We start from the raw sequence: 25,604 nt of genomic DNA on the forward strand, positions 1-25,604 counted from the left end.
CAAATTAACAAATAAGAAAACGTATTTGCTGAAAAAACTTTAGGTGACATAATGAGGCAGGAAATTTATTAGAACTGTATAGTTCAGGGACTCTGTAAGCTATATATAGTGGATCGTTAATGATTAATTTATATCTTTATAAATTTTAAATTTTACAAAAATGAAATTATCTATATTTGGTTATGTTTACACGTTACTTCTCTATTTCTAGATCAGAGCGATGATTTGATAGACGGAGGGCTTCCTTTATATTTCTCCGATATTGACCGTGTTCTTTGGCAATGCTTGGTAGGGAGAGTAAGATTGGCCATGTGCTAAGGCTTTTTCCATTTAACAATTCTGTAATTCTTTGACTTTCTGGTTGAGAAACCACAATCCCATTTTCAATTTTGAGGTGTCCAAGACAGCTACTTTGCATATATGTAATTTTAACCTATGTCTGTAGTTCTCTTTTGGCTTCATATTTTTTTAACCCATGGTCATTATTGCCTTTTCTTCCTCCCTCTTCCCTCTCTCACCCCCCAAATTCCTCTTGTTCCCTCTGCCTTCCTCCTCACTTCTCATCCTCCCTTGCCCTTTACCTCTAGTGAGTCAATGACTGGGGCCACCTCTGCTGGGTTCCTAAAGGCATGAGCTATGCTGCCCAGGATGTAATAATAATTATGTTCAACCTTTATGCTGTCAACAGATAAATCATTAATATCCTGAAAAAAGTCTCTAGCACTTTCAGATTCTTGCATTTAACAACTTTTATTTTCTTGAAGTTTTAGAAATAAAGGAATACATAAGCTAGAGCATGAATAATCAGCAGTGGAGTTAACAGTAATTACAGCTGAGAAACCCTTACAAATAGTCTCTTAGATAGCACTATATACTTTTTACATACTACTAAGTTTATATATTTTGGTTTTTAATGACTTTTTATGTTGTGATATATAAAAATCACTGGAGTAAAATAAGTTTGAAAACTTCACTTCTTTAAGATAATTTTTTTGTGTTTTATTTTAACAAAGGTGATTTTAGTAAAACATTTAGGTTTACTAATAGAAGTCGAGGTTTTTCTGTCTACATTTGATGCGATATTTACTTTCAGGAAACACACTGGGTTAAAAAGTGGGATCTTTATCAATCATTGTCCTGTTAGCAATCTCTCCAAGGCTTTAAGTCCATCCAAATGTTTTCTTATTGTAGGGACTTGGCCATTCTTTTTTCTTTTCTTCCCAAGGTCTCTTGGATTCTATCAGTTGTTTTAAAGACTTTAGGATGAAACTCCAAATCTGTTTGATTTGACATTGTCTCAGTAGGGAAAAATGTATTCAAGAGCTTCAGAAACTGTCTAATGGTATTTCTCAGTTGTAACTCTATGGCAGCTTTCAAATTACAAGGCCATGTTAAAGTTCATTTTGTCCCAAAGGCATGTCAGCTTCTGTAAGCATTCTCTAACTGGTTCTGATCCAAGAGAACCAATGAGCAGCCCCTTGGAATTTCTTGCATATTTTCACATAGCCTTACTATCTGTCTGAGCCTATGTTCTTTCAAATATCTTATAAAAAACTGAAAAAATAAATCTTTTATCTAATAAGCTTACCTATATATATTTTGAAAATATTCAGGCAATTACATTTTCATTTGTTTTGATTTAAAGGCATCGTATTGAAATGTTTCATGTTAGTTTTGGCATTTGAATAAGTTCATTCTATCGCCTTAGTTATAAAACTATTTCTAAGATAATTATTTGATTTAAATATTGTATTCTTATTATCATGGTTGTTCCCCTTAAATTTTTAGTGGCTTTATTGAAACACAATTCATATACCATGTAATTTACCCATTTAAATTGTATAATTCAGTGGCTTTTAGTATAGTCACAGAGTTGTGTAACCATCGCTACTATCTAATTTTAGAACATTTTCATTCCCCCATTAGCTGTATCTTCCCTGTCTAGCCCCAGGCAACCATTAATTTACTTTCTGTCTTTGTGTGTTTGTCTCTTCTGGACATTTAATTTAAATAGAATCATACAATATATGTGGCTTTTTGTGCCTGGCTTCTCTCACAAAGCATAAGTTTCAAGTCTCATTCTTGTTACAGCATATATCAATATTTTGTTCTTTTTATTGCCAAGTAATATTCTACTGTATTTTGATAAACCACCTTTATCCATTCACCGGTTGATGCACAATTGGGTTGTTTCTACTTTTGGCTATTAGGAATAATGCTGCTATGAACATTACTGTGCAAGTTTTTGCATGGAGAGATTTTTTTTTTTTTCCCTAGGTAGATACTTATGAGTGTAATTGCTAGCTCACATGATAACTCTGTTTAACATTTTGAGGAACCACCAAACTGTTTTCTGATGTGAGCGCCATTTTATATTCCCACCAGCAGTGCATGAAGGTTCCAGTTGTCCATATCCTGGCCAACACTTATTAACTTTGTTTTTTATTATAGCCATCCTAGTGGGTGTGAATTGATATCTCACTGTGTTTTTGATTTGTATTTCCCTTGTGGTTAATGATACTGAAAATCTTTTCATGTGCTTATTGGCCATTCACATATCTTCTCTGGAGAAATGGTAATTAGACTCTTAGCTCTGTTTAAAAAAGGAAGGTATTTATCTTTTTATTATGGAGTTGCAAACGTTCTTTATATATTCTAGATACAAGTACTTATTAGATGTATGGTTTACAAGTATTTTCTCCCAATCTGTAGATTGTCTCATCACTTTCTTGATGGTATCATTTACAGCAAAACACTTTTAAGTTTTAGTGAAATTCAATTTTTGTATTTTTTTTCTTTTGTTACTTGTGCTGTTGGAGCCATATCTAAGAAGACTTCGTCTAACCTAAGGTCACAAAATGTATTCCTATGTTCTCCCTTCATTTAAAAAACTATACCTCTTTGGGCCAAAATGCTTTTGGAACAAAATTAACTTTTGAATAAGAAACATTTAAGAAAAAATTTAAAGTTTTATTTAAGATCATCCATTAAGGAAAGCAACAATGAATAATTTTTATTATTCCTTCCTTTTTGTGAAAAACAATTGAAATGATATCAAAGGTTTATATTGACAATTTTATTTTGTTAATTATTATTCTTACGTGTGTTGTTTAGAGGTAAAATATAGTGTCGTTAGTCAGTTACGTGGTTTTTACAACAGCTTTAATCAGTGTGGACAGTTCTATAAAATAACAAAAATTGAGAACCATATGATTTCACTAATATATGGGATATAAAACTGAAAGCAATAAATGAACAAAACAAAAATGCATAGACACAGACAACAGTTTAGTGGTTACCAGAGGGAATAGGTGGGGGTGGGGTAGGAGAGAGATAGATAAGGGTAAAGGGGGTCATATAGACAGTGACAGAAGAAGGTTTGACTTTGGGTGGTGAACACACAATGCAATATACAGATGATGTATTATTGAATTGTACACTTGAAACCTATATAATTTTATTAACTGATGTCACTCAAATAAATTTAATGAAAAGAAAGCAATGACAGAAAAATGAATGAATATAGAACTGTGGATGCTACGCTAGTTTATAGGAAAACCAGGCTGAAAGTCAAGTTGTCCTAAATGTATAGCCTTTGACTCCTTCTCTGATATCATCATATATTATGTATGTCTAAAGATACACACTAGCTACTAAATGCAGTGACAATTAGCAAAATTCATAATCTGTTGTTCATTAGTTCAAAGTAAGATATCACTTGATTTACTGAGTTAAGTAAATAAAAGAGTTTGTTGATGCCATATAATTTCTGTACAATTCACAGTATGAAGTTATAAGAACTATTTTATTTTGCTCACAGCAATAAATAACCTACATAAGGCACAATTACTAAAGGCTGTCAAATTTTAAATCTAACATGTGACACAATCTTGTATGTAGAAAAGCCTACAGAATACACACACACCAATACTAGAATTAATGAGTTCAACAAAGTTAAAGGGTATAGGGTCAATATATCAAAATCAATTGTATTTCCACATGCTAATAATGAAGAATTCAAATATGAAATTATGAAAACAGTTTTATTCACAATGGCATAAAAAGAATAAATGACTTATGAATAAATTTAACAAAAGAAATATAAGACTTGTACACTGAAACTATAAACATTCCTAAAAAAAAATTAAAGAAAATCTAAATAAGTGGAGAGACATTCCACTTTCATGGATTGGAAGATTCAATATTGTAGGATGGCAATACTACCCAAATTTATCTATGTGTTCAACACAATCTCTATCAAAATCCCAACTGTCTCTCCTACCCCCAAATTGAGAAGCTGATTCTAAAATGCACATGGAAATGCAGAGGACCCAGATTATTTAAAACAATCTTGAAAAAGGAGGACTTACTCTGCCTAATTTCAAAACTTAACAAAGCTACAGTAATTAAGATAGTACTGTACTTGCTTACAGAAAGACATATATATCAATGTAGTTGAATTGAAAATCTGAAATAGACCCTTTTTCGGTCAATTGATTTTTTACAAAGGTGCCAAGGTGGTGTAACATGAAAAGGATAGTCTTTTCAGCAACTGGTAATGGGATAATTATTACATCCTCATTGAAAAATATTAATTTTGGACCCTTATTTCGTACCATACACCAGAATTAACTTAAAATGGATCATAGATATGATTATGAATTATGACTGTTTCTTAGAGAAAACACAGGAATAAAACTTTATGCCTTGGATTAGGCATTGATTTCTTAGATATGACACCTAAAGCATAAATGATTTAAAAAAAATTGATAAATTGCTTTTCATCAAGATTTAAAACTTACATGTTTCAAAAGACACCATTGAGAAGAAAATGAGAAGATAAACCATAGAACTGGAAAAAATATTTGCAAATCACATACTTGAGAAAGGACTTGTATTCAAAATATATAAAGGGCTCTTACAACTCCATAATAACACAAATAACCCAAACATCAGACAAAAATTTGAATAGATATTTCACCAAAGAAGATATACAAATGACCGATCAGCACATGAAAAGATGTTAAACATCATTAGTCACTAGGGAAATGCAAATTAAAACCATAATGAGATATTACTCCATACCCACAAATGACTAAAATTAATAAGATGCACAGTAACAAGTGCTGACCATTGTGTGGAGAATCTTGAACCTTCTTACATTACTCTTGAGAATGTAAAGTTACATTGAAAAACAGTTTGGCCGTTTCTCAAAATGTTAAAACATAAATTTACCATTATCACCCAACAACTCCATTCCTAGGTATCTTCCTAAAAGAAATGAAAACATTTGTCTACACACAGACTTGTGTACGCATCTTCATAGCAGCATTATTCATAGTAGCTGAAAGTGTAAACAACACAAATGTTCATCAACTGGTGAACAAATAAATAAAATGTGATAAATATGTATGATGGAATATTATTTGACAATAAAAGGAACAAAGTACTGATACATGCTATAACATGAATGAACCTCAAAAACATTATACTTAGTGAAAAAGGTCAGACTCAAAAGTTCACATATTGAATGATTCTATTTATGTGAATTGTCCAGAAATGTCAGATTTATAGACAGAAAGTAGATTAGTACTTGCCTGGCGATGGTGAGGATAAGTGGGGTGAGGGAATAGGGAATGACTATAAATGGGCATGCAGTTTCTCTCTGGGTTGATGAAAATGTTGTAAAATTAGATTGTGTTGATGGTTGCACAGCTCTGTAAATTTATTAAGAATCCATTGATTTGTGCACTTAAAATGAATTTATGGTATGTAAATTGTATCACAATAGAGTTGTTAAAAATTATAAGCACAGAAATTGACAAGTAAACAAAATCTTAATTAATATACTAATATTCCTTTCATAATGGGCAGTACAGCTGATTATTAATCATGACATACATTCCTATCTAGAAGTATGTAGTCATAAATCTAGGATATTTCTTGACAAAGAATAGTAAAGCTCAGTGAATTTCTAGCGTCATTAGAAGTTCAAATCCTCGAGAGTTCTTCGTTAATGACTTGACAGTACATCACCAACTTAGAACTGTTAAAATTAGAGCAAGCCTGTCTCCATGGTACAGTGAAAGTGATCTCTGCTATACTGTCAGTAGACTTTGTCACCAACAGTAGTTAAGTTAAATTTGTTGGCCTGTTAACGTCCCCATGATCTTAAGATGGTTTACAAAGATAATTAGGTTTGTTGGGAATAAAATTTCATTCCAACTTATGTTATACTACTTGTAGAAAAAATTTTGGGTTGCATTTCTTAATTTCCTGTTTTATTTAATCTAGTTTATAAAACAATATTTAAGGATAAATGTATCAAGAGATAAGAGATTATTACAAGACGGCTTAGCCTGTGTCTCGGGGAAATCACAAATTCAGGAGTTTCTTTCCAGAGAGCACAAATGTGATGAAAGTTTTTGCAAAATTTCTCTACTGACTGTAAAATTCACGGTGTGAAAATAAGAATGCTCTGTGACATTCAGGAGCATTGCTAAACGTTCAATAGCAAGATGCCGGAACAGGTCAGCTGAGGCCTCAGATGGAGAATAGGTGATCAGAGGAAAGGCCATAAGGACGCACTGAAGCACAAAACCACACATGTACAAACAGATGTGGATTTCCAGTGGAAAACAGCTGTAGATAAACCCAGTCGTGAAGCCTTCCAAAGTGAAGGGGGCAGGCTTTAATGCAAGGGAACAGAATCACACCAGCCGTGGCCTTAGAGCTGGCTGCAGGGATGTGTTACAGCCACATCAGACTCCTTCTTCAGCCACACTTGCAGCAGGGGGGCAGCAGCACATGGTGTCACCGTGGAATACAGAGTGCTAGGGAGAGTGGGAAAGGTACACGTGAGTACTTATTTTTTTGCTTGCAGGTAACATACTCCCTATTGCTGAGCTTTTCTCTACAGTTAAGTAGATTCTGTTTTGCTTCTATCTATGAATGGGGCAATTTCTACCTGTGATATATAGCAGCATATCTGCAAATGCTCATCGAATAATGCACATAGGAGAATATTTCTGGCTACATACCATGAAATCTTTTGGAGAACATAGATTGCCTGGTAATGGCTTTCTATAGTAAATTAAGTATTTTCTCATATTTGTTGATTGGAAGGAATAGGACATTAGTTATCTCATAGTTTTATATATATAAAATTTATACTTATAAAATATAATCCATATTAATTTAGAGTCTCTAGTTTTATGATTTAGAATTTTAGTTCCTTCATAGGTATTTTAAGAGCTCAATAATAACTATATGTTTTAAAATTTGACATGAAGACAACTGGCAGGGTATTCTGTGATAAAAACAATGAAAGACAATTTTTCTGACAACTATTTTGAAAAATGAAACAACTGCAGCTTAGACCGGGAAATGGATTTCCTTTTCAAATTCCAGGAACATGAGACATGTATTTTTGTTAAGCTTTCATCGATTACTTACTTTGGTATGTATTTTGCTTGTATTTCAACAGAGTAAAAAAGCTATAAAGAATATCCTACAAAAATGCACCTATTTGCCAGCCCTCGAGCCGTTTCTGTATGATGCTCCTCCCAACATTCTGAAGCACGTGGTCGGGCAGTTCAGTAAGGTAAGACATGCTCTTAGCCTGGAAGAGGGGGAGGAGATGGAAATGAATTGACTTGTTTTTCTCTGTTGAGTCAATGTTTTCTCCTGTAATATGGGGGCAGGGTTTTACTACTTAATTCTCGCTGACTGTTTTGACAGAGACGGTAACGTAGGTTAGTAAAATTAACAGGCTGAAAAAATTCACACTTCCTTCTTCCTCACAGCCTCTGCACTGTCTTTTTTTGGTGTCGCTGGGGAGAAAATAGTATGTCAACACATAAAACCCTCATAATACAGATCATTTATATTTATAAGCAACTTTCAGTAATTTCCCTGGTGTCTGTTAGTCTCACTCATCTGGGAACACTGCAAAGATCTCATAAAGTAATAGAAAAAGGTCTCTGAGCCACTGAAATATTTTCCACACAGTCCATGCACTTACCGGAGATGCTCGCAGACGGTCATTTAAAGTTTATTGACTTATGAACAACTTTAACAAATGTAGCTGTTACATTTCTTAGATGATTGCAGATCACTAGCAGTAAGGTAGGAAGATCCAGCTGCTTGCAGTGGGCAGCAGTCAGCAGGACTGGCTACTGATAGCAATGGCTGAGAGAGAATGACTGCATTGCCACAGCCATTGGTAATTAGGATGGTGATTCTAAGCTCTCAAGAACTGGTTAAATTGTGCCCAGGAGATTTGATGTAAGGAATTGGAGTCTGTGAAAGTGGTATCCCACTTTCAGTTAGCTCAGTGGCTCTGAGCTCAGGCTGTGGAGTTGGGGTACCTGGATTTACATTTACTAGCTGTAATATCCTTAGCAAAGTCTTGACATCTCTCAGTCTTAGTATGATCACCCATAAAACATGGATAATAAGAGTACCTATTTCATAGGACCATTGTAAAGTTAAATGGGATGTTATATGTCAAGAGTTTAGCTCAATCACTGGCACATAGTAAGCACAAATACGTATAAAATCATTTTTAAAATATAAAAACATTTTAAAAATATAAAACATAATGGTTAAGGCTCATTAAAAAGATTAATAAAAATCAGTTGGGTACCAAATTTATTTGAATAGTCAGTTAAAATACTATATAAAAGAGGTACTATACTATCTGTGCACTATATTTCTACAAAAAATAAACAAAACTATATATTGTTATAACTTCTAAATGAGGCCTTATAGGTAAATAGGTCTAGCTTTAGGTACTCATCTGAAAGATATTCTACCAGCATCCTTGACTTCTTCAAAAAAAAAAACTCTTGCCCATCTCCAACAGCCTGGCTGACCCTCAAGCACCAGAGCCCCTGGATAGTAGGTTTTACATTGCTGAAGCCACCTCGAGATACAATTTTGGGTATCAAACACCTATGTTCTGTCTTCTTTCTTCTAAGAAAATAATTAAACTTTTTTTTTTTCACCCTTCCGGGAGCTATGTAAAATACTGACCAGCTAAGAGGCAAGAAGAGTAAGGAGCTGAGTGGATCATGTATAGTCAGAGTCATCAGTTCTCAAAAATGAGTAGTTGGCACTATTTCTGAAAGTTTCATTTGAATAGTCTAATCTTTTAGGCTACTTAACTTGCTATAAAAATGAACTCTAACCAGAATTAAGAGTTGAAAAGCAGTCACTAAAGTAAATAAACACATATCAGTGGGATTTGTGGAAGGTTAGATAGCCAAGATAAAATAAAGACAGACAGTACTTCATATTATGTACACTTACAAATGTGCCTTTGGGAATATTTGCTCCAGGCAGAATTTTGTGTTTTCCTAATCTAAAGATATCAGAGCATTAGAAAAAAATGGGAGAGCAAGGCAGAGGTAAAAAGGTATTATTTTAATGTAGCTGGGGACAGACATAGGAAGTATGAAAACTCTCCAGGCCAAAATAAAAATAATATTTAAAACTGATATCTGTAAGCCATTCAATTTTTTAGAAATATCTTAGTATTGTATAATCTTTTATTGTCCAGTTGATGTGTATTACCATTCTATTAGCCAGATCTTTTTGTAGTTCGAAGTATTTGTTAAATGCCTACATGTACCCTATAAAGCTTTGGGGGATAGACAAACAAAAAAAAAATAACTCAAATAAGACAAAGTTCTTCTTCAAGGGACTTTATAATCTAGCTGGGGAGGCCAGATGAAACAATTAAAAAATACTTCGGTGTGCTAGACTTCATAATACACTTCCTTTAAAAGAAGGAGTACGTTAATGCAGTCTGAGGCATTCAGAGAGGAAATACAAGAGAAAAAAGCTGGTTTTGAGGAAAGAGTAAGGGCGGCGGGGGACAGAAAGGGTGTTTCTGTCAGAGGGAATAGTAGTGATGACCAAGGAAGAGAGTGGGAATTCCCACAATGCGAAGCCCCTCTCCAGAACCTTCCTTTTCTCATCAGTTGTTGTTGTGCTACATAATTAATTTCTTCATCTCCTCTCTTTCCTCTCAACTCACAAACATCCACTGTCAAATCCAGTGAGTTTCTTTAGTTCTCATTGGTTTTTCCTTGAAATATTCTCTTAGATTTGTTGATTCCTTACTTTTCTAATTCTTCTATCTCTTTAACAACTCAATTTCCTTCCTCTGCCTACTCTTTAATATGTTCATTCACTTGTTAAACATTTATTGAACATCTTTTAATCACCAGGCACTAGAGAAGTGAATAAACAAATGTACAGCTTCTGACTTTATGACATTTATGTGTGACAGACATATAAACTGATAATTAAAATGTTAATTTTAATTTGGTGGCAAGTGCACCAATGGGATTTAACAGAATGCTACTAGAAAAGAAAAGTATCTAACTCATCCTGGGATAAGAGAGTAAGGGTGTCCCAGAGAAAGTTTCTTAAAGGAAGTAACACCTGAGCTAAATTTTAAAGATGGACAGGAGTTAGCCAAGCAAATGGGGAGAAGAGTATGGAAGGTGGAAGGGCATTCTAGGAGAGGAAATAGCCTAGGCAAAGGCAAGAAATGGCCTGGCACGCACATTTTGAGGTTATTGAATAAAATTTGGGATAGCGATTGATGGGAAAGGAAGGTGGGGAGGTACTTAGTTGCCGGGTCTCAGAAGACCTTCTGGGCCTTGTTAATGAATTTGTCGTTAATTTTGTAGGTAGCCAAAAGATTTTGAATGGATATCTGCAAAGGAGGGATACCACTTCACATTTCATGCGTATGAGTGGATCTCCATTGCCTTTCTTTATGTTCTTTGCCTTTATCCCATATCCATAACATGAAAAGTTCGTATGTTCCTAAAAAGACTGCATTTAACTTCCAAATATAGACTCATTATGTTACAGATATATTGGACATAAATTCTCTTTTACGTTTCCTCAGATAGAGTAGCAATAATCCAACTTGAAAAAGAAAAGCTGACATTTTAATGTGCTTTACTTTTCAAGGTGCTGCCACATGATAGCAAAGCTCGACGACTTTTTGTAACAAGTGGTGGACTTAAAAAGGTTCAAGAGATAAAAGCAGAGCCTGGATCCCTCCTTCAAGAATATATTAACAGTATTAACAACTGTTATCCAGAGGAAATAGTAAGGTAGGAAAAATCAACTTTGAGAAATTCAAAGTTATAACATAGTTTTTCTGTTTTCAAATCTAGATTTTGTATCCATCGTGTCAAAACGTGGACTCTGAAATATTATAAGAGATCGATGTGTATACTTTTACTTCTGCTCTTGATCTCTTTTTTCTCTCACTTTAAATAATGTTCTCATTGACACACACGTTTCCAAATCAAACTGGAATGCCATTTGAGACATTTCTGTACTAATTTAAGACATGCTTTATTAGAGTGCCCAAATACAGAGTTCAAATTAAATTAATCTTTAATGTGAACCTGATTTAGACGGGGCCTGATTTTCAGAGTTACCTGCATATTATTTTTCTGCCTTAAGCTCACATTTATATTAATGGGAGTATTATAAATAGAAAAGAGATGTCGAGTGTCAAAAAAGAAAGTTACAATCTATATTTGAAAAAAATAAAATAATGTTTATGATATGCAGGTGCTTCATAATACTGTAGCAAGAAGCTATTTTCAAAATTAGTTTTTTAAAATGAAGTTGAATTGTAGAGCATTAAACCTAAGCCTCAGTCCTTATAAGTCTAAAAGAGAACTATACCACCAAACCCAAAATAATTAAAAGTTACCAAGAAAAGATAGAATGATTTAAATCACAAAATTTTGAAAAATTCCCACGATACATGCAGAATTAAAGGCTATATTTTTCTAATCCTACCCTCATTTCATATTTTCTCTAATTAATATTAGAGAATATAAATTCCAATGTTCAAAACATAACATAAAAGTTGTATAGACTATTTTCAAATTTAATATCAGTGGTTTTTAATACAGATAGTAATATTGATTTTAAAGACAAAAATAATTTTCTTTAAGATTATTCTGTTCACATATATTCTGCAAGTAAATTATTTCCAAAGATACAAATTTATGCACTCTTGGGAGATTTACGAGAAATCCTTGACCAAAAGAGGTCCAACAAGTTAGCTTTGAAAGTATTAATATATATAAAACATACCAAAAGAGTAATATATCATAAAATGTATATTTACTCTATATAACATACAAATATAATGATACACTCAAAAAGTTTATATAACATATAAAATATGTTTAAAACCACTAAATAAAAGAAACAGGAAAATCTTTTCTCAAGAAAAAAATAAAGTTAATTTTTACACATTTACACATCTCTTCAGGAAGAATGCTACCTTGTTTAAGTTTAAAATAACTTTCAATACCATTTTCTAACATAAAGTTATGTAAAAATAATAAGAAAGCAAATGAAAGGGTCCCCACAATGGAACAACCTATCAGAATTAACTAATGGTAAGGTACTTCCTTGAACAGAAGTCTTCTTTCTACTCTTTTCTAGGATTATTTTACAGAGCACCAGGGGAAATAAAAAAACTCTGTCATGTGAGAATCTATTCTGATGCTTTGTCAAAATACCATTGAAAGCTTTAAATTTCCAGCATTCTGTGATCTGGGATTTTATTTTATCATGAAAAATTTTGGTTAGCTAACTTTTTCAAGTTTCTGATATATATATTTTTAAGCTTTAGGTTCTATAAAGTGGTGTTTTATAGAAATCTTTGAAACATTATCTTTCTATGAAAAAAAGACAAATATAATCTTAAAATGGTTTTATTTTTGCAATCATATAATTCTCAAGAATCACTTGGTGACTATTTTAGAACTAATTATTCTTTATAAGACAGATTATCAACAGTTACTTTCTCCCAGCTGTTATTAGCCTAAACATTTACTTCATATTGCCTTCTAATTTTAGAAATCTTTAAAAATTTCTGATAAATGTAGTTGGTATGATGAGAGAGAAGATGCCCAGGACTAGATGGTAGAAGTTCTAGTCCAGATCCATTCCACAGCCAGAGGTATTTTTGGAACTCTTCTGTCTTCTGGATCTCTGCCTAAACTGGGGAAGGGAAGTTGTTTTTAGGAAATATCTAAATTTGAGAGGAAGGCATGTCTATAGTCTTCCATTTGGCACATTTCTCATACGATAACTGTATAATAACCTGCATTCTACATGGGTCTGGGATAGCAGTAAGGGGGAGGTGTAAGTACTGAGCACATTTCCTTCCCAGTTGAGAGTCCTTGAGATTGTGGAGTCTCTGAAGTCCTTGAGGAAAGAGGTATGACAGTGACAATTAGCTTGGCAATTAGCCGGGTAAAGCCTCAAGAATTATTGGTAGATCCTAATTTATTTACTGGGGACCTGGTTTTAAGGCAATACTACCAATAGAAATATGTGAGTTACATATTTAATTTTAAATTTTCTAATAGATAACGTTAAAAAAAGTAAAATAAAACAGGATAAATAAATTTTAATAATATATTTTTGTTAGCCTAGTTTATCCAAGTATTAACATTTCAACTTGTAATCAATATGAAAGTTATTAATTAATTATTTTACATTTTTTATACTAAGTTTTTGAAATCTGGTGAGTATTTTATCACTTCCGGCACATTCCAATTCACAATGCTAAATTTCATCTGAAATACTTAATCTCTGTTTAGATTATATAAAGTTTATAGATGAAAAAGTAGATTCACAGGTTGTTTCAAAGACACTTAAAGTACTTCCAATACTGACTTGAGTATCAATTTTTAAATTTTTATTAAGATTAAATATGAAAAATCGGTTTCTCAAACACACAAGTCATAATTCTAATGCTCAATAGGCCCATGTGGTTAGTAACTACCATATTAAAGAGCACAATTTTTAAAGTTTAGATTTTTTAAAATCTACTTCCTGCCATTTACATAAAAAATACTTATCTTGTGTCTGACATATTCATAAGACCTAGGAAAGTAAGGTCTACTTTAAAATTTATGACTGAGAGAAAGAAACAGTTGTGAATTCCTCAGTGTATGAATACTTTGAAGAGACCCACTGTTGAAGGGCAATTTTTTCCAGAGCAGGAGGCCTGTAGAAGAAAAACATTCTTTTTAAGGTAGCTTTTTATGTTTGTGTATGTGTGTGTGTGTATATATATGTTCAACTATGATAGCCTATAAAAGCACATTACTGAGAAAATACAGTTCTGTTTTGTCCACTATAACTTGACAAATTGTGGAAGAAATTAGTATACTATAAATACATGAGTGTTTAAGTCAAGCTTCTGAGCATAAATAAAGTATCACAGGACAAAGCAAGTCTCAAAAATTACATTTTATCTGGAGGAAACAACTTAAGAGGCTTAATTATTTTAAGTGTTTTGGCAATTTTTAAATTACACTTATTTAGATTTTTATTCATTTATATATGCTAGAGCGTCAGCCAAATTTTATTTGACATATTTTTATAAACATCTTTCCATGGTATATGAAACATCTCATAATGCATTAATCCATATATTTAATCCTTTTATACTAAATCTTTCATAAAATGTTCAATTTATAAATATAAATTTGTAATACTGTAGCTGCCTAAGAACAAATGAAAATGATTAGTTTTCTAGGTTTGTATGATGGAATATTTGTAAACTATTTATGAAATGGTTCTTTAATATGAACTATGCTCCCAGAAACTTTCGTTTTTACGGATGACCAGATCTGAATAAAACAAACCTGGAGAATAATCTTTAAGGCAATCAAATGCAGAGGCTGATTAGTAATGCTGGACTGTGTTGTCTAACTTATGAAAAAAAATCTGTTAGCTATGATTAAAGCAACATCAGTCACTTGACATCATAAAAACAAAGCTTCTGTAATAAAATACTATCATTGGATCCAAGCATCTTGCTTTGAAAACACCCCTTCTTTGTCACTGCATTGAAATCCCTTACGTGTTTTGCTATTTATCTAGAACAGTCTTGTGAGCTGGTGCTCTCTTTCTTCATAGTCTCTAACCTTATGCACAAAGCATTATTGGAGCATAATTATTTGGGGTATATTTGAAATTTCATTCACAGAATTATTTTGGATAAATACCTTATATTGAATCTTTTGTGCCTACTGTGCTGAATCTTTTCACAAATATCTAATAGAAAATTTTCTTTTTCAGGTATTATTCTCCTGGATATTCAGATACACTTCTGCAAAGAGTGGACAGCTATCAACCACTTACTAACTAAGCACAGTTACAGTTTTATACTCAAATTCACTGCAGAACACTTATGAATAAGTTGTTAAAGCTCTTTCTAAATATTCGAACTAAGTAAATTCTAGATTTATTCAATGTGAAACACCTTTGGACAATATTTTCTAAATTTACATAATACTTTAAAAATCAATGGCTTGAATATATGAGACACTATCCGTGGTCATTTACACAGAGTTTACTCTCTAAATGTAGATTTAAAAAGGACCTTAAAGGGTTTTTAAGGCATTTGTTATTATTCTGTTAAAGACCATATATACACAGACGCACACCCCTCCAACTAGATATAGATGAAAGATGGTATTCGAAAACTCATAATTATTTCAGTTAATGCCACATAGACATAGGCAAGGAAAACTGGCTTAGAAGGGAAATAGCTGAAAGAAGAAACTGACATGAAGTACAGGGCATTTGAAAGAGACTCTGATGCTAGTTACACAAGTACCTTAACTGAATACATACTCTCTGGGTAACCTTAGGGAACTTTTCTTCCATCCCAAGTTTTCTAAGCTCTTTTCTTACCCTACCTAAACTGTTCCTTATCTGTCATGGGGTTGGAGAGGATGGAAGTCAACATTAAGCATCATACCACTGCAGACATGCTTTCCATTTTCATTGAAAGGTTTCTTCGTCTAGCTCTGCTCATGAATAAACAAGAAAGAAGGTGTGTAAAGTGGGTCATCAGTATTCCCTTTTCTTAGCTAGCTTCACTTTCCCAAGTTTTGAAAGTCACATTTTCAGAGATTTAAGATGTAATTTGAAAAGAATACCATCATGCTCAGATTTTACATGCGTCTTTACTTAGGGAGCTGAAAGGGGATGAGATGGGGTTTCAATAAAATTTTAAAAAGAGCAATAGAATTGTCCTTTTCATTTTTCTTTTTTTATTATGGTGACATCAGTTAATGAAATCCAGTGTTTCAAGTGTACAGTTCAACAGTAAGGCATATATATATTGCATTGTGTGTTCACTGCCCATAGTTAGATTTCTTTCTGTCACCACATATTTGACCCCTTTTACCCCACCTACCTCCCCCATTCCTTCTAGCAACCACTAGTCCATTGTCCATGTCCATGAGTTTCTGTTTGTTTTTCATATCTAGTGTGTTTCTGACCTTGGGGAATATGTGATTAAACTTAAGAATCTTGGTTAGTTGGCACATGTATGTCTTTTGATCTAAAGGGACATTTTTTACAGTGATCTCCCCTGGAAGACTGGAGAGGAGGTGAATGATAGCCAGGGAGCCCCTAGGCCACAGTGTTTCCAATCTGGCCAGCTTTCAGGTTTTCTTCTCAAAAGGAACCTATACATTAATTAATTTTTTTTCTGCATTCATCTCTGTTATCATTTCCTAATAGTGCATAGCTTTGCTGTACCTTTTAAAATATTATACTCAAGATTGTCTCATTTCCTTTTGCCTTATATCAGTCTAGGATTGCTTGCAGTTTGACCTTTTAATACTTCTTTGTGCCTATTTTGTTTCCTTGCAGTAATTTCTTTGGCTCATTGCATAAGAAAATATAACTTTTATTCCCAGTTTTGTAACTTTCCTACCTCTCCTTTCTGCCTGCCTGCTTTGAACCTTTTAACAACCTGAGAAAATAAAGGTAGTTTTCGTCTTCCTTTATTAAGATCTTTTTTTTAGATGACCATTTTGCTAATGAAGAAACTGGTCTATCTGGGATAAAACCTCTTCAAATGATATGGGAATTGTGAATTTCCTATTAGATATTTCTTGCCATCGTATGTTGTACTTGAGAGTTTTTACTGCATATATCATTTCATACTTATCAAACAGTATTAAACTAAGAAAGTAATAAAATATTTAATAGTGATCGATAGGTGCTACAATTTGATCATATGCAATTTAGAATATTAATGCTATGAAATGTTTTTTGACATAAAACACTTAAAGCAAAATGAAGCTTTACTTTTTGAAAAGTCTATTACAAAACTTTAAAACTGAAAAAAAATCTTTTGTGCTAGAGCAAAAATAGTGTCTCTCATTGACGGTATTCTTTGATATTTTCACCTTTAGTTTGAATTTTTTCAATTCCAATCCTCTAGGCAGACCAATTCTTGTCCCACTGTTTCCTCTTCCCCCTGCAATTTATTTAAAAGTCAGCTATCGTTAGGATATCTCATTTAGTTGAACAATTTATTTTTAGGACTTCAGGAATAGAATTGGTTAAATCACATTATTGGTTGACCCTTATTATTATTCATTCAGTTCACCTGTTGTGGAAATAGGTACAAATCAGTGGTGCCTAAAAGAGATGTTGGAAATCTGGATTCTAGTCACATTTGTTAAGTAGTAAGGGTGATAGTACTTGCTCAGCTTACTAATAAGATGCTTGTGAAAATAACCTGCAGTGATGCATATAACAATTTTGTAATTTTGTTCTGTGCAAACCGACATGTGATGTATGAGCAATGACAGTCAATGACAAACTACACGTATGGTCCAAAAATCAAGCAATTGGGCGCACCAGGCCTCATACTCTTAGATAAGTAGAGTTTGTATCAGATGATTTACAATAAAGAAAAGCTGCATTTCCTGCCTTCATGGAGTTTTCTAATATACACACATTTGCCTGGACACAAGGAATAAAATAGGCACAAGACACTGAACACAAAACAGGCATATTTCATTTAGTATATAAAATAAATGACAACCTCATATTTACAGGAGGTTGACCTGTTTTTCTAACCTTTTCCTCTCAAATTATGCCCTTAAAGAAAGGATTAAAGATTTGCTTGTTTCTAAACTTGATTTGAGGTCCTGCTTAACATAAATCCTGACCTTAAATTCCTGGGTGAGGCCATCTCCAATCCAAGATGTCAAGTTTAAAAACTAACCTTGAAAGAATGAAGGATTTGTCTGTTGTGTTTTCACATCGTCAATCCTTTCCTTAAATTCATAAACCCTGACCTTAAATTCCTGAGTGAGGCCATCTCTAATCTAAGATGTCAAGTTTAGAAACTGACCTTAAAAGAATGAAGGGTTTGTCTGTTGTGTTTTCAAATCTCCAATCCTTTGATTAAGTTAGGCGCTAGCAAATACTGAGGCATGTGTATGCACTGGCTTAGTGTCCCACAAAATTCTCTGTCTACGAAATATTGATTTATAGCTATTTTGTTTCAGAGATTAAACAGATCAAACGACAGTCTTAACTATAACTGTTTCATTTACCAGTTGCTTAAGGAACTTTGGACTTTTCAAATTTGATTTGTCTATAAAATTATTTTTCTAAAGGCCGTAAGATTAGACTTTCAGTGATAATTGCATTAAAGAATGATTTTATTGTGTTCATAAAAATCAGTGAATTTTTAAAAAATTTAGGCAATATATGAAAGGATAAAGCCCAAAGCAAAAACTTCACTCCAAATTTCACAACCCAGAAAATGATTGTCATTAACAAGTTAACATAATTCCAAGTTCCTCTCTGCCTTTATACGGATAGAAAAATATTTAGAGAAGTATATGTATGCTACGCATACTATTTTAAAATAAAAAGCAAACGTTATAGCAGTCTGCTTGTCTCACAGAAGATGGAGTTTTCACTTTTTCTGTTTGTTTAGTGGGTTTAGGTAAAAATTCTCAACTATAGAGATCGATATAAAATATTTATAAATGCTCTCCTTTTAGTAATGATTGGTGAGTATTTGCTGTAGAGATTTTAAACTGAGTGCTAGTTATGGCTTATCAGTTTTACAACATTGGATCAAGAATATTATACTAATAATGTATCATTTTGCAAGGCAGTTTGATATAGATATTTATACATTTTAAAAAGTTCCATATATATGGAATTTGTGGTAATGCAATCTTGCTAAAATTTATACTAAAATATAAAATTCACGCATTACTGATGGTGTTTATTCAATGTATTTTTGATATAAAGAATTCCAACTCTTTGAGAACTATTGTAACCTATATTAGGTTCTCTGTTTTTAAATTTCTGTAGTATATATAGTTTAAATCATACAAATATAATTAAAATGCCAAAGAGAATGTCATCGTTCTCCAATTTTTGTGTTTTGCTGACTGAAGTAGGACCTTTTTCTTGGATGAGTGATATGTGCCCCGCTTCCGTTAGTCCCCAGTGGCATCCAGCACTGCGGTAAGCACAGAGTAGAACAGGCAGCAGGCTGGACTGAGCTTCAGGGTAGCAAGGCTCATTGTGGTCAAATCTCTTTAAATCCCCAGGCCATAGTTTTCTGAAGTATCATGGCTTAGTGCAGAAGAGGACAGGCTCTAGAGTTAGAGACCCACATTAGAATCTCAAAATTACTACAGCCTGACTCACTGGCCTTCAGCAAGTTACCAATAGCACCCACTTTATAATATCCTGGGGATTAAGCAACAATGAGCCAGAATAGGTCCTGGGGTGTAGTAAGCAGTGCCACCGGTAGTCTGTCTATACGATACCTTTATGTGAACAGTGAAAAGTATACAGCTCTCAAGAAACTTTACTTCATTTGGCAGAAATTGTTGTAATAGTATGATTTTGTTCAAGCAAGACTTTACTGCCATCTGCTGGAAAATTTTCTTAATGAGTATGCAAATAATGATGTCAACGATGTGAACCACACCCCCTTAGACATGCTAGTGCCCTTGTACAATACGCAACCTGTGCAACTGTGCATATAAGTGCTCAATAGATTGTACTTGCTACTCTTCTTTTCACGTTTGTCAATGGGGTTTGGAAGAGGATTCCAGATAAACAATGCTATCCTATAAAGCAATTCATTTTTAAAAAATAAAGGGGTCAAAGTTAATCTCTATAAAAAGAATCAGAATTTTGTTTCAAAACTTGGCTTACTACTTCCCTCACTTCCCATTTCCCCCACAGAAAAGTACGTTCTACAATAAAACGTGCAATTTAAGTTAGCAGAGATACTAATTAAGCCATTACTCTTGCATTTATAAACACTGACTGTAAGACCAAATCAGGGGACATTTTTTTGGTATACAAAACAAAGCACATTTTGCAATAATCCATATAGCTTTTTAATCTTGATTTTTGAGACTGGATCAAGAATATTATATCATTATTGCAAGATGGTAGATCTTTGGAAAGCAACTCCACTGGGGCTCCATTCACCTCTCTTCATCCTGGAACCTGGGCTGGGATAGTCCTTAATGAGCAACCATTATAGTGTATTTTTTACACGCAAGAGGGAAAAATTTGGCTCAAACCTAGCAGTGCAATCATGAAGACTGACTAACGTTGGATTGGACAGAGCATATAAATAATGGGCACATTCTCCCAGGATGCAGGATTTATCACCCTAGCAAGGACCCCGGGTACAAGGATGGCTCTTGGAAGTTTGGAGAAATCAACCACCCACACTAAATGAAGTGAAAATGCCACACTTGCCGTGGCCAACTTGAAAGAGATATCGGATGGCTCATGGGGGCTGGCGTTCTGGAGCGTATAACCCGCGTAGTCATGGAAACCCACTGACGGACTGTTCTAAGAGACATTCCAGAGAACGCACCGTTTACCAAGGCAATAAGGGATGCATTATTAGAGGGTAACGACCACTGAGAATCTCAGTGGTGGGGCTCTTCTCTATGCCAGGGTTGATTGGAGGAGACACTGTTACAGAACTGGGCTCCTTAGTAGGGTTATAGAATCCTGATACAATAGAGGCCAAGTGACAGTACTTAACTGTCAGAAGCAAAGGGTGTGCAATTATTGCAATGAGTAGCAAAATTGGTGTGGCATCCAGAGACCCAATCCATAGGGAGCTATAAAGATGATTAATAGAATTCAGTGTTCCTAGAGGCAAGATAGATAGGCAGTCAATAAGGGTATCAGTTTATAAAGTAAAAACAAATCAAGAATGGTTGGTCAGAAGGCTAAGGGCAGCTGCCCCAATGAAAAGTCACAGTCACTTGCCTAGTTTGAAGACCTGAGTCAATTCTCAGATCTGGAATCTGTTGATGGAAGGAGAGGCTGGTCCCTATGGGAATGCAGTCTGGAGGACCTTCATCAAGAGTATTTAGAAGTTATCTCTCATGCATGTTAGAGTATTGTTTCAACTCTTTTACCAGGTGATGGAGCTTGAAAAGACTGACTCTGCAGCAGGCCTAGGCACCAGTGCAAGCAGCCCTGCCATATCCCTCAGCAGACCCTATGGTATTAGAGGGATCTGTGACGGGAAAAGATGTCATGTAGAGTTACCAGTAATCCCAATAGGAGAACCACAGCATAGATTCCTAGGATTCTGGAGCAAGCATCTCTAGTAAAGATCTATACACCATTCGAATAGAAGTTCTTACAAACTAATAGGCCTTGTTTGAAATGGAGTATCTGACCGTGGGACATCAAGTAACTTTGCAACCAGAGATCACCATCATGAACTAGGTTCTGTCAGATCCAGCAGGTCATAAGTTGGGTGAGCCCAGCAGCAATCCACCTCAAAAACAAAAGTGGCAGATATAAGATTGGGCATGAGCAGGGCCAGAGGACATAGTAAATAAAGTTGTACCAGCTGGTGACCCAGATCCCCATGTCATCTGCTGCTACCGTGCAGGTATTCACAACTCTTGTTCACATCTGTGGTGTCATCTGCCTAGACCAGCATGGGTGCTAGCTGAGGCTGAGACAAATCTAGAATGAGTGGTGGAAAATGGAATAATATATCAGTCACTTCAGGCTTGAGATCTATGGCAGCTGTAGCAACTGTAGGTTTCTCACTGACCTTCTTGTGTTTCCTCAGTAGTAAAGGCCAACCAGAGTCCTGGAGTTGCTGGCTACTGGGTGGGAGAAGGAAGTAGATCTGAGCACCACAAGGGGTGACTATAACAGATACTCCAATGCTCCACTCATATCTCCTTCTCAGAGCCAAGGGCCAATGCATTCATCCTTCGGCTGCAGCTATTTTCTAGTCACACCTTTTATAGCCTTACCACAGATATGAACTGAATAAAATCCTCAGCCCACAACTAGAATGAACCTTAATCATTTGCTAAACCTTAAAATTAACACCTTAAACTGAACCAAAAAAAAAAAAAAAAAAGAACACTTAGGCAACTAGTTCAGATTGGAATCAAACCAAACCCAAACATCAAATTTTCTCAGATCTAAACCCAAACCAAAGTTCCAGACACTTTGCACATATAGCTCTGGATAGAGTCTCTGTGGCCTTAGCAGCTCTTGCTAATTAGAAGCTCTTGACTTTCCTCTGGCAGTTAAGCTGATAAATGTCTTCCAAAGTGTGCTTCCACTTGAGCTTGATTTTTTTTTTTTAAATTAACTTGTATTTAATTATCTGTTTGGTTCAGATAAGGAAGAAAATGTTAGTTATTTTTCAAAAAATAATTCCATACTCACCCAATGTCATACCCTCCAAATCACCTCATAAAAATAAGTAACACCTGGCTATGGTTAATTGTGAGGCTATCTTAGTTTTCATCTGATGTAGCCTAATTCTCTGAATACAGGGAGTAAAATCTTAACCTCATTAACGATGAGACTGCCTCACAACTCAGGCAAAATCCTTGGATTTTTCATCCAAGAGCATGGGGGAGGGAGTTAAAAACAAAAACAAAAACAGTATTCGTGTGAAAAATTATTCTTAGGAGCCCTGACACTGTTGCTCACACAAGAGATACAGGTCTAGGTTTAAGCACCACGAGGGCAGGTGCATCTTTGTATCGAGCATATCATTTAGCATAGTTGCCTGACCCTCAGTAGGCAATCAATAGATAATGATTAAATGAATGAATGAGGCTGCAGAGTTCCAAAAGCTATCCTGGTTGCTGGCATTCTCTGGTGGGACTTTGGCCAGGACATTTTGAAAGTGTAGCTCACCCAAGCAAGAATAGGCTCTTTTCAAGTTCTATTCTGTCAGGACTGCTGCCACTTTGTTCACACTTTGGCATCAGAATCTGGCTGTGTTGTCAGCCACATCCATTCAACTCAAGTCAGCAGCGCCTGAAGTAGTTCTTATGACTTTAAAATGGTAGCAAAAAAGACCAGTTTCAAAGGAATGAACACACACTGTAGGACGATTTTTCAGAGTTTATTAAACAGCGTGAGCTTGAATACATACTCTGTGTGTGTGTGTGTGTGTGTGTGTGTGTGTGTGTGTGTGTGTGTGTGTGAGATTCTCCTGGGAATTTTGGATTTTACACAGAGAGCCAGTAATTGAGAGTTGGTACCTTAGTCGTTAATGGCAGCTCCGAAAGAATTAGTGGATTTCAGCTTCTGGGGGTTCTGGGGACTGCCCTGGTCCAGCACTCCCTGAGGAAGGTTTGGTTGTTCAACTCTTCCTTGGGTTGCTTGAGACACCCAAGTATCCATCCAGCAAATTCACTTTTACTTAAATTATCTCCAGTTGGTTTCCATTATTTGCAAAAAGAAGGAAAGCATTTTTGAGGAAACCAGTATATCCAAGTTGGATGCTGGAAGAATGGTGGTGTGTTGTGGGCAGGAAAGCTGAATGGAGAGCTGGAGCGAAGGCTATAAAAACGATCACCTTTCTGCCCAGAGTCAGCTATGACAGGAGGCTGCCAACTGTTCACCGGAGCTCAGTAGACAACTGCCAGGGGCCATATCGAGTACGTAAGATTGGTTTTTAAACATTCCTTTCAAAAACTGAATGCTTCTCTTTGCCCTCCTTACTGCTTGGGAATCTTTCCTACAGTTCTTGCCTCCAGCTATTTATTTTGAGTCTCAGTTTCTTTTCTTTACCTTCCCAGGTGCTAACTAACTGCCAATAAGAGGGCTACTCGAGCTTCTCTTTGATTCCAGGATATCCTTCTGAACTATTAGACTTTATATGGAGCCCACATAAGGAACTCAAATGGTGACTTAATCCTTGCCCCTTTTCTTCATCTTCCCAAGTACCTCATTGTGAGGATGTGGAAAGCAAATCCTGCCTCTGGTTCAAGCCATCTATTTAGATGAGTTTATTGCATGCCACTGGGAAAGAAAGGCTAAATTAGGAAGAGAGTTGTGAATTTAAGAAAACTACACCAAGTCTATGTGGGAGGAGGGAAGGAAAAGAGGTGGAATTTGGACCATTTATTTGTAGCATGTCTTACTGACAGTTAAATACAGTGGTTCGTTCTGTTTTCTGCCACTTGAGGGTTATTTAATTAAATTCATGACCTAGGATGCTAACCAGCTCCACATCTAAAATAATTGCTTCTCTGTTGGTGAGATGTAGAGCCGGGATTGATTTTCCCCTGGCCGATAGCTCTCCTTTCTGAGTCATGAATGTCATCTCCATTCTCCTCCCCACGTAATTTGATCTCTGTATTTGATCCCTATTTAGTAGTACACTTCGCTAAACAGATGTCTCAGTAATTAAAATCCCACATGGGCACACTCGTCAGTGAGTTACATCTATTTAATAGTCAGCTTAGAAAACTTTTCACCCTCGGCTCTTCTCCCATCCTGGTGTCGTATGTCACTGGCCTCTAGCAGTCTTTAACTATGAGGATTCAAACCTGCTGTGTTTGTTTTCCTGCATTCATAGAACCTCTCTTTCCATTTTCTGACTATATTTTTCTCACTGTATGGTTTTCCGCCAGCATTCAAATTCTCATTGGATGAATCATTCTATATTTCATTCATGCCAGTACCAGCATTAAAAAAAAAAGAACAATGTCTTTAGAACCGCGGATTAAGAGTATCTTTTATTTTTTCCCCCAAGGCATAGCCAAATACTTCAATCTTAACAATCCCCCAAGTTTTTTCATTTTAACTATTTGAGATCAAATACTGGAAACCTGTTTGGTTGCTACAGGTCACTGAGGATTATGATGACAAAGAATTATAGAAGGAAAGAATGTACCTTTGGAGCAGGAAAGGGAAGTTAAGAAAGTCTTATTGAATGGAATTTATTCATTTTTGTGAGAGAATTCAGTTGGAAATTTATGAAAATGTTTATACCTAAAGAGATAATATTCTTATGATAATGATATTACATTGCATAAAACTTGAGGTTAATGCTGTAATTTACAGTAGGTAAAAGAATTTCCTTGCAGTTGATGATGCATTGCATATTGACTTTAAGAACATTTCGAAATGAATAGAGAATCTACGTATCTTTTCTGATACTTTTTCAGATAAACAAAATCAGGTAAATGAGTGGGCAACAGTCACATAGAAACAGGATTCTATATTTTCTTTTAAATAGATGGAGGTCCAGTGCATTTAACATAAATCATTTTATAAAAATAAGTTTCTGAGAATATTCATGTTTCTTGTGAAGTTCCTTTGAAGTCACAATAAAAAAATGTGATCAAAAAGCAAGCAACAAGTTCAGAAGTTGATTAATTCTGTTTTAGTTCTATGTAAGCAAATTCTAAAAGTATTTGTATAAACTTTAT

General features: G+C 34.7%; 1 protein-coding gene across 3 annotated transcripts in view; it reads left to right on the plus strand.

Annotated features, from left to right (window-relative positions):
- Nucleotides 1–15,417, plus strand: part of SPAG6 (sperm associated antigen 6) — a 55,354-nt gene extending 39,937 nt beyond the window's left edge. The window contains exons 8-11 of one of the 3 annotated variants that reach the window (XM_015585606.1): nucleotides 7,487–7,603; nucleotides 10,993–11,138; nucleotides 12,028–12,105; nucleotides 15,154–15,298. In XM_015585606.1, coding sequence (XP_015441092.1) covers nucleotides 7,487–7,603; nucleotides 10,993–11,138; nucleotides 12,028–12,105; nucleotides 15,154–15,223 — 411 coding nt within the window. In that variant the 3' untranslated portion in view covers nucleotides 15,224–15,298. Of the gene's footprint in view, nucleotides 1–7,486; nucleotides 7,604–10,992; nucleotides 11,139–12,027; nucleotides 12,106–15,153 lie in introns of all 3 variants that reach the window. The other 2 variants (XM_006907003.1, XM_025043484.1) reach the window with 2 other exon arrangements.
- Nucleotides 15,418–25,604: the final 10,187 nt, after the last annotated feature.

Source organism: Pteropus alecto, unplaced genomic scaffold (genome assembly GCF_000325575.1).
Source record: "Pteropus alecto unplaced genomic scaffold, ASM32557v1 scaffold11, whole genome shotgun sequence".
NCBI classification, from domain to species: Eukaryota; Metazoa; Chordata; class Mammalia; order Chiroptera; family Pteropodidae; genus Pteropus; species Pteropus alecto.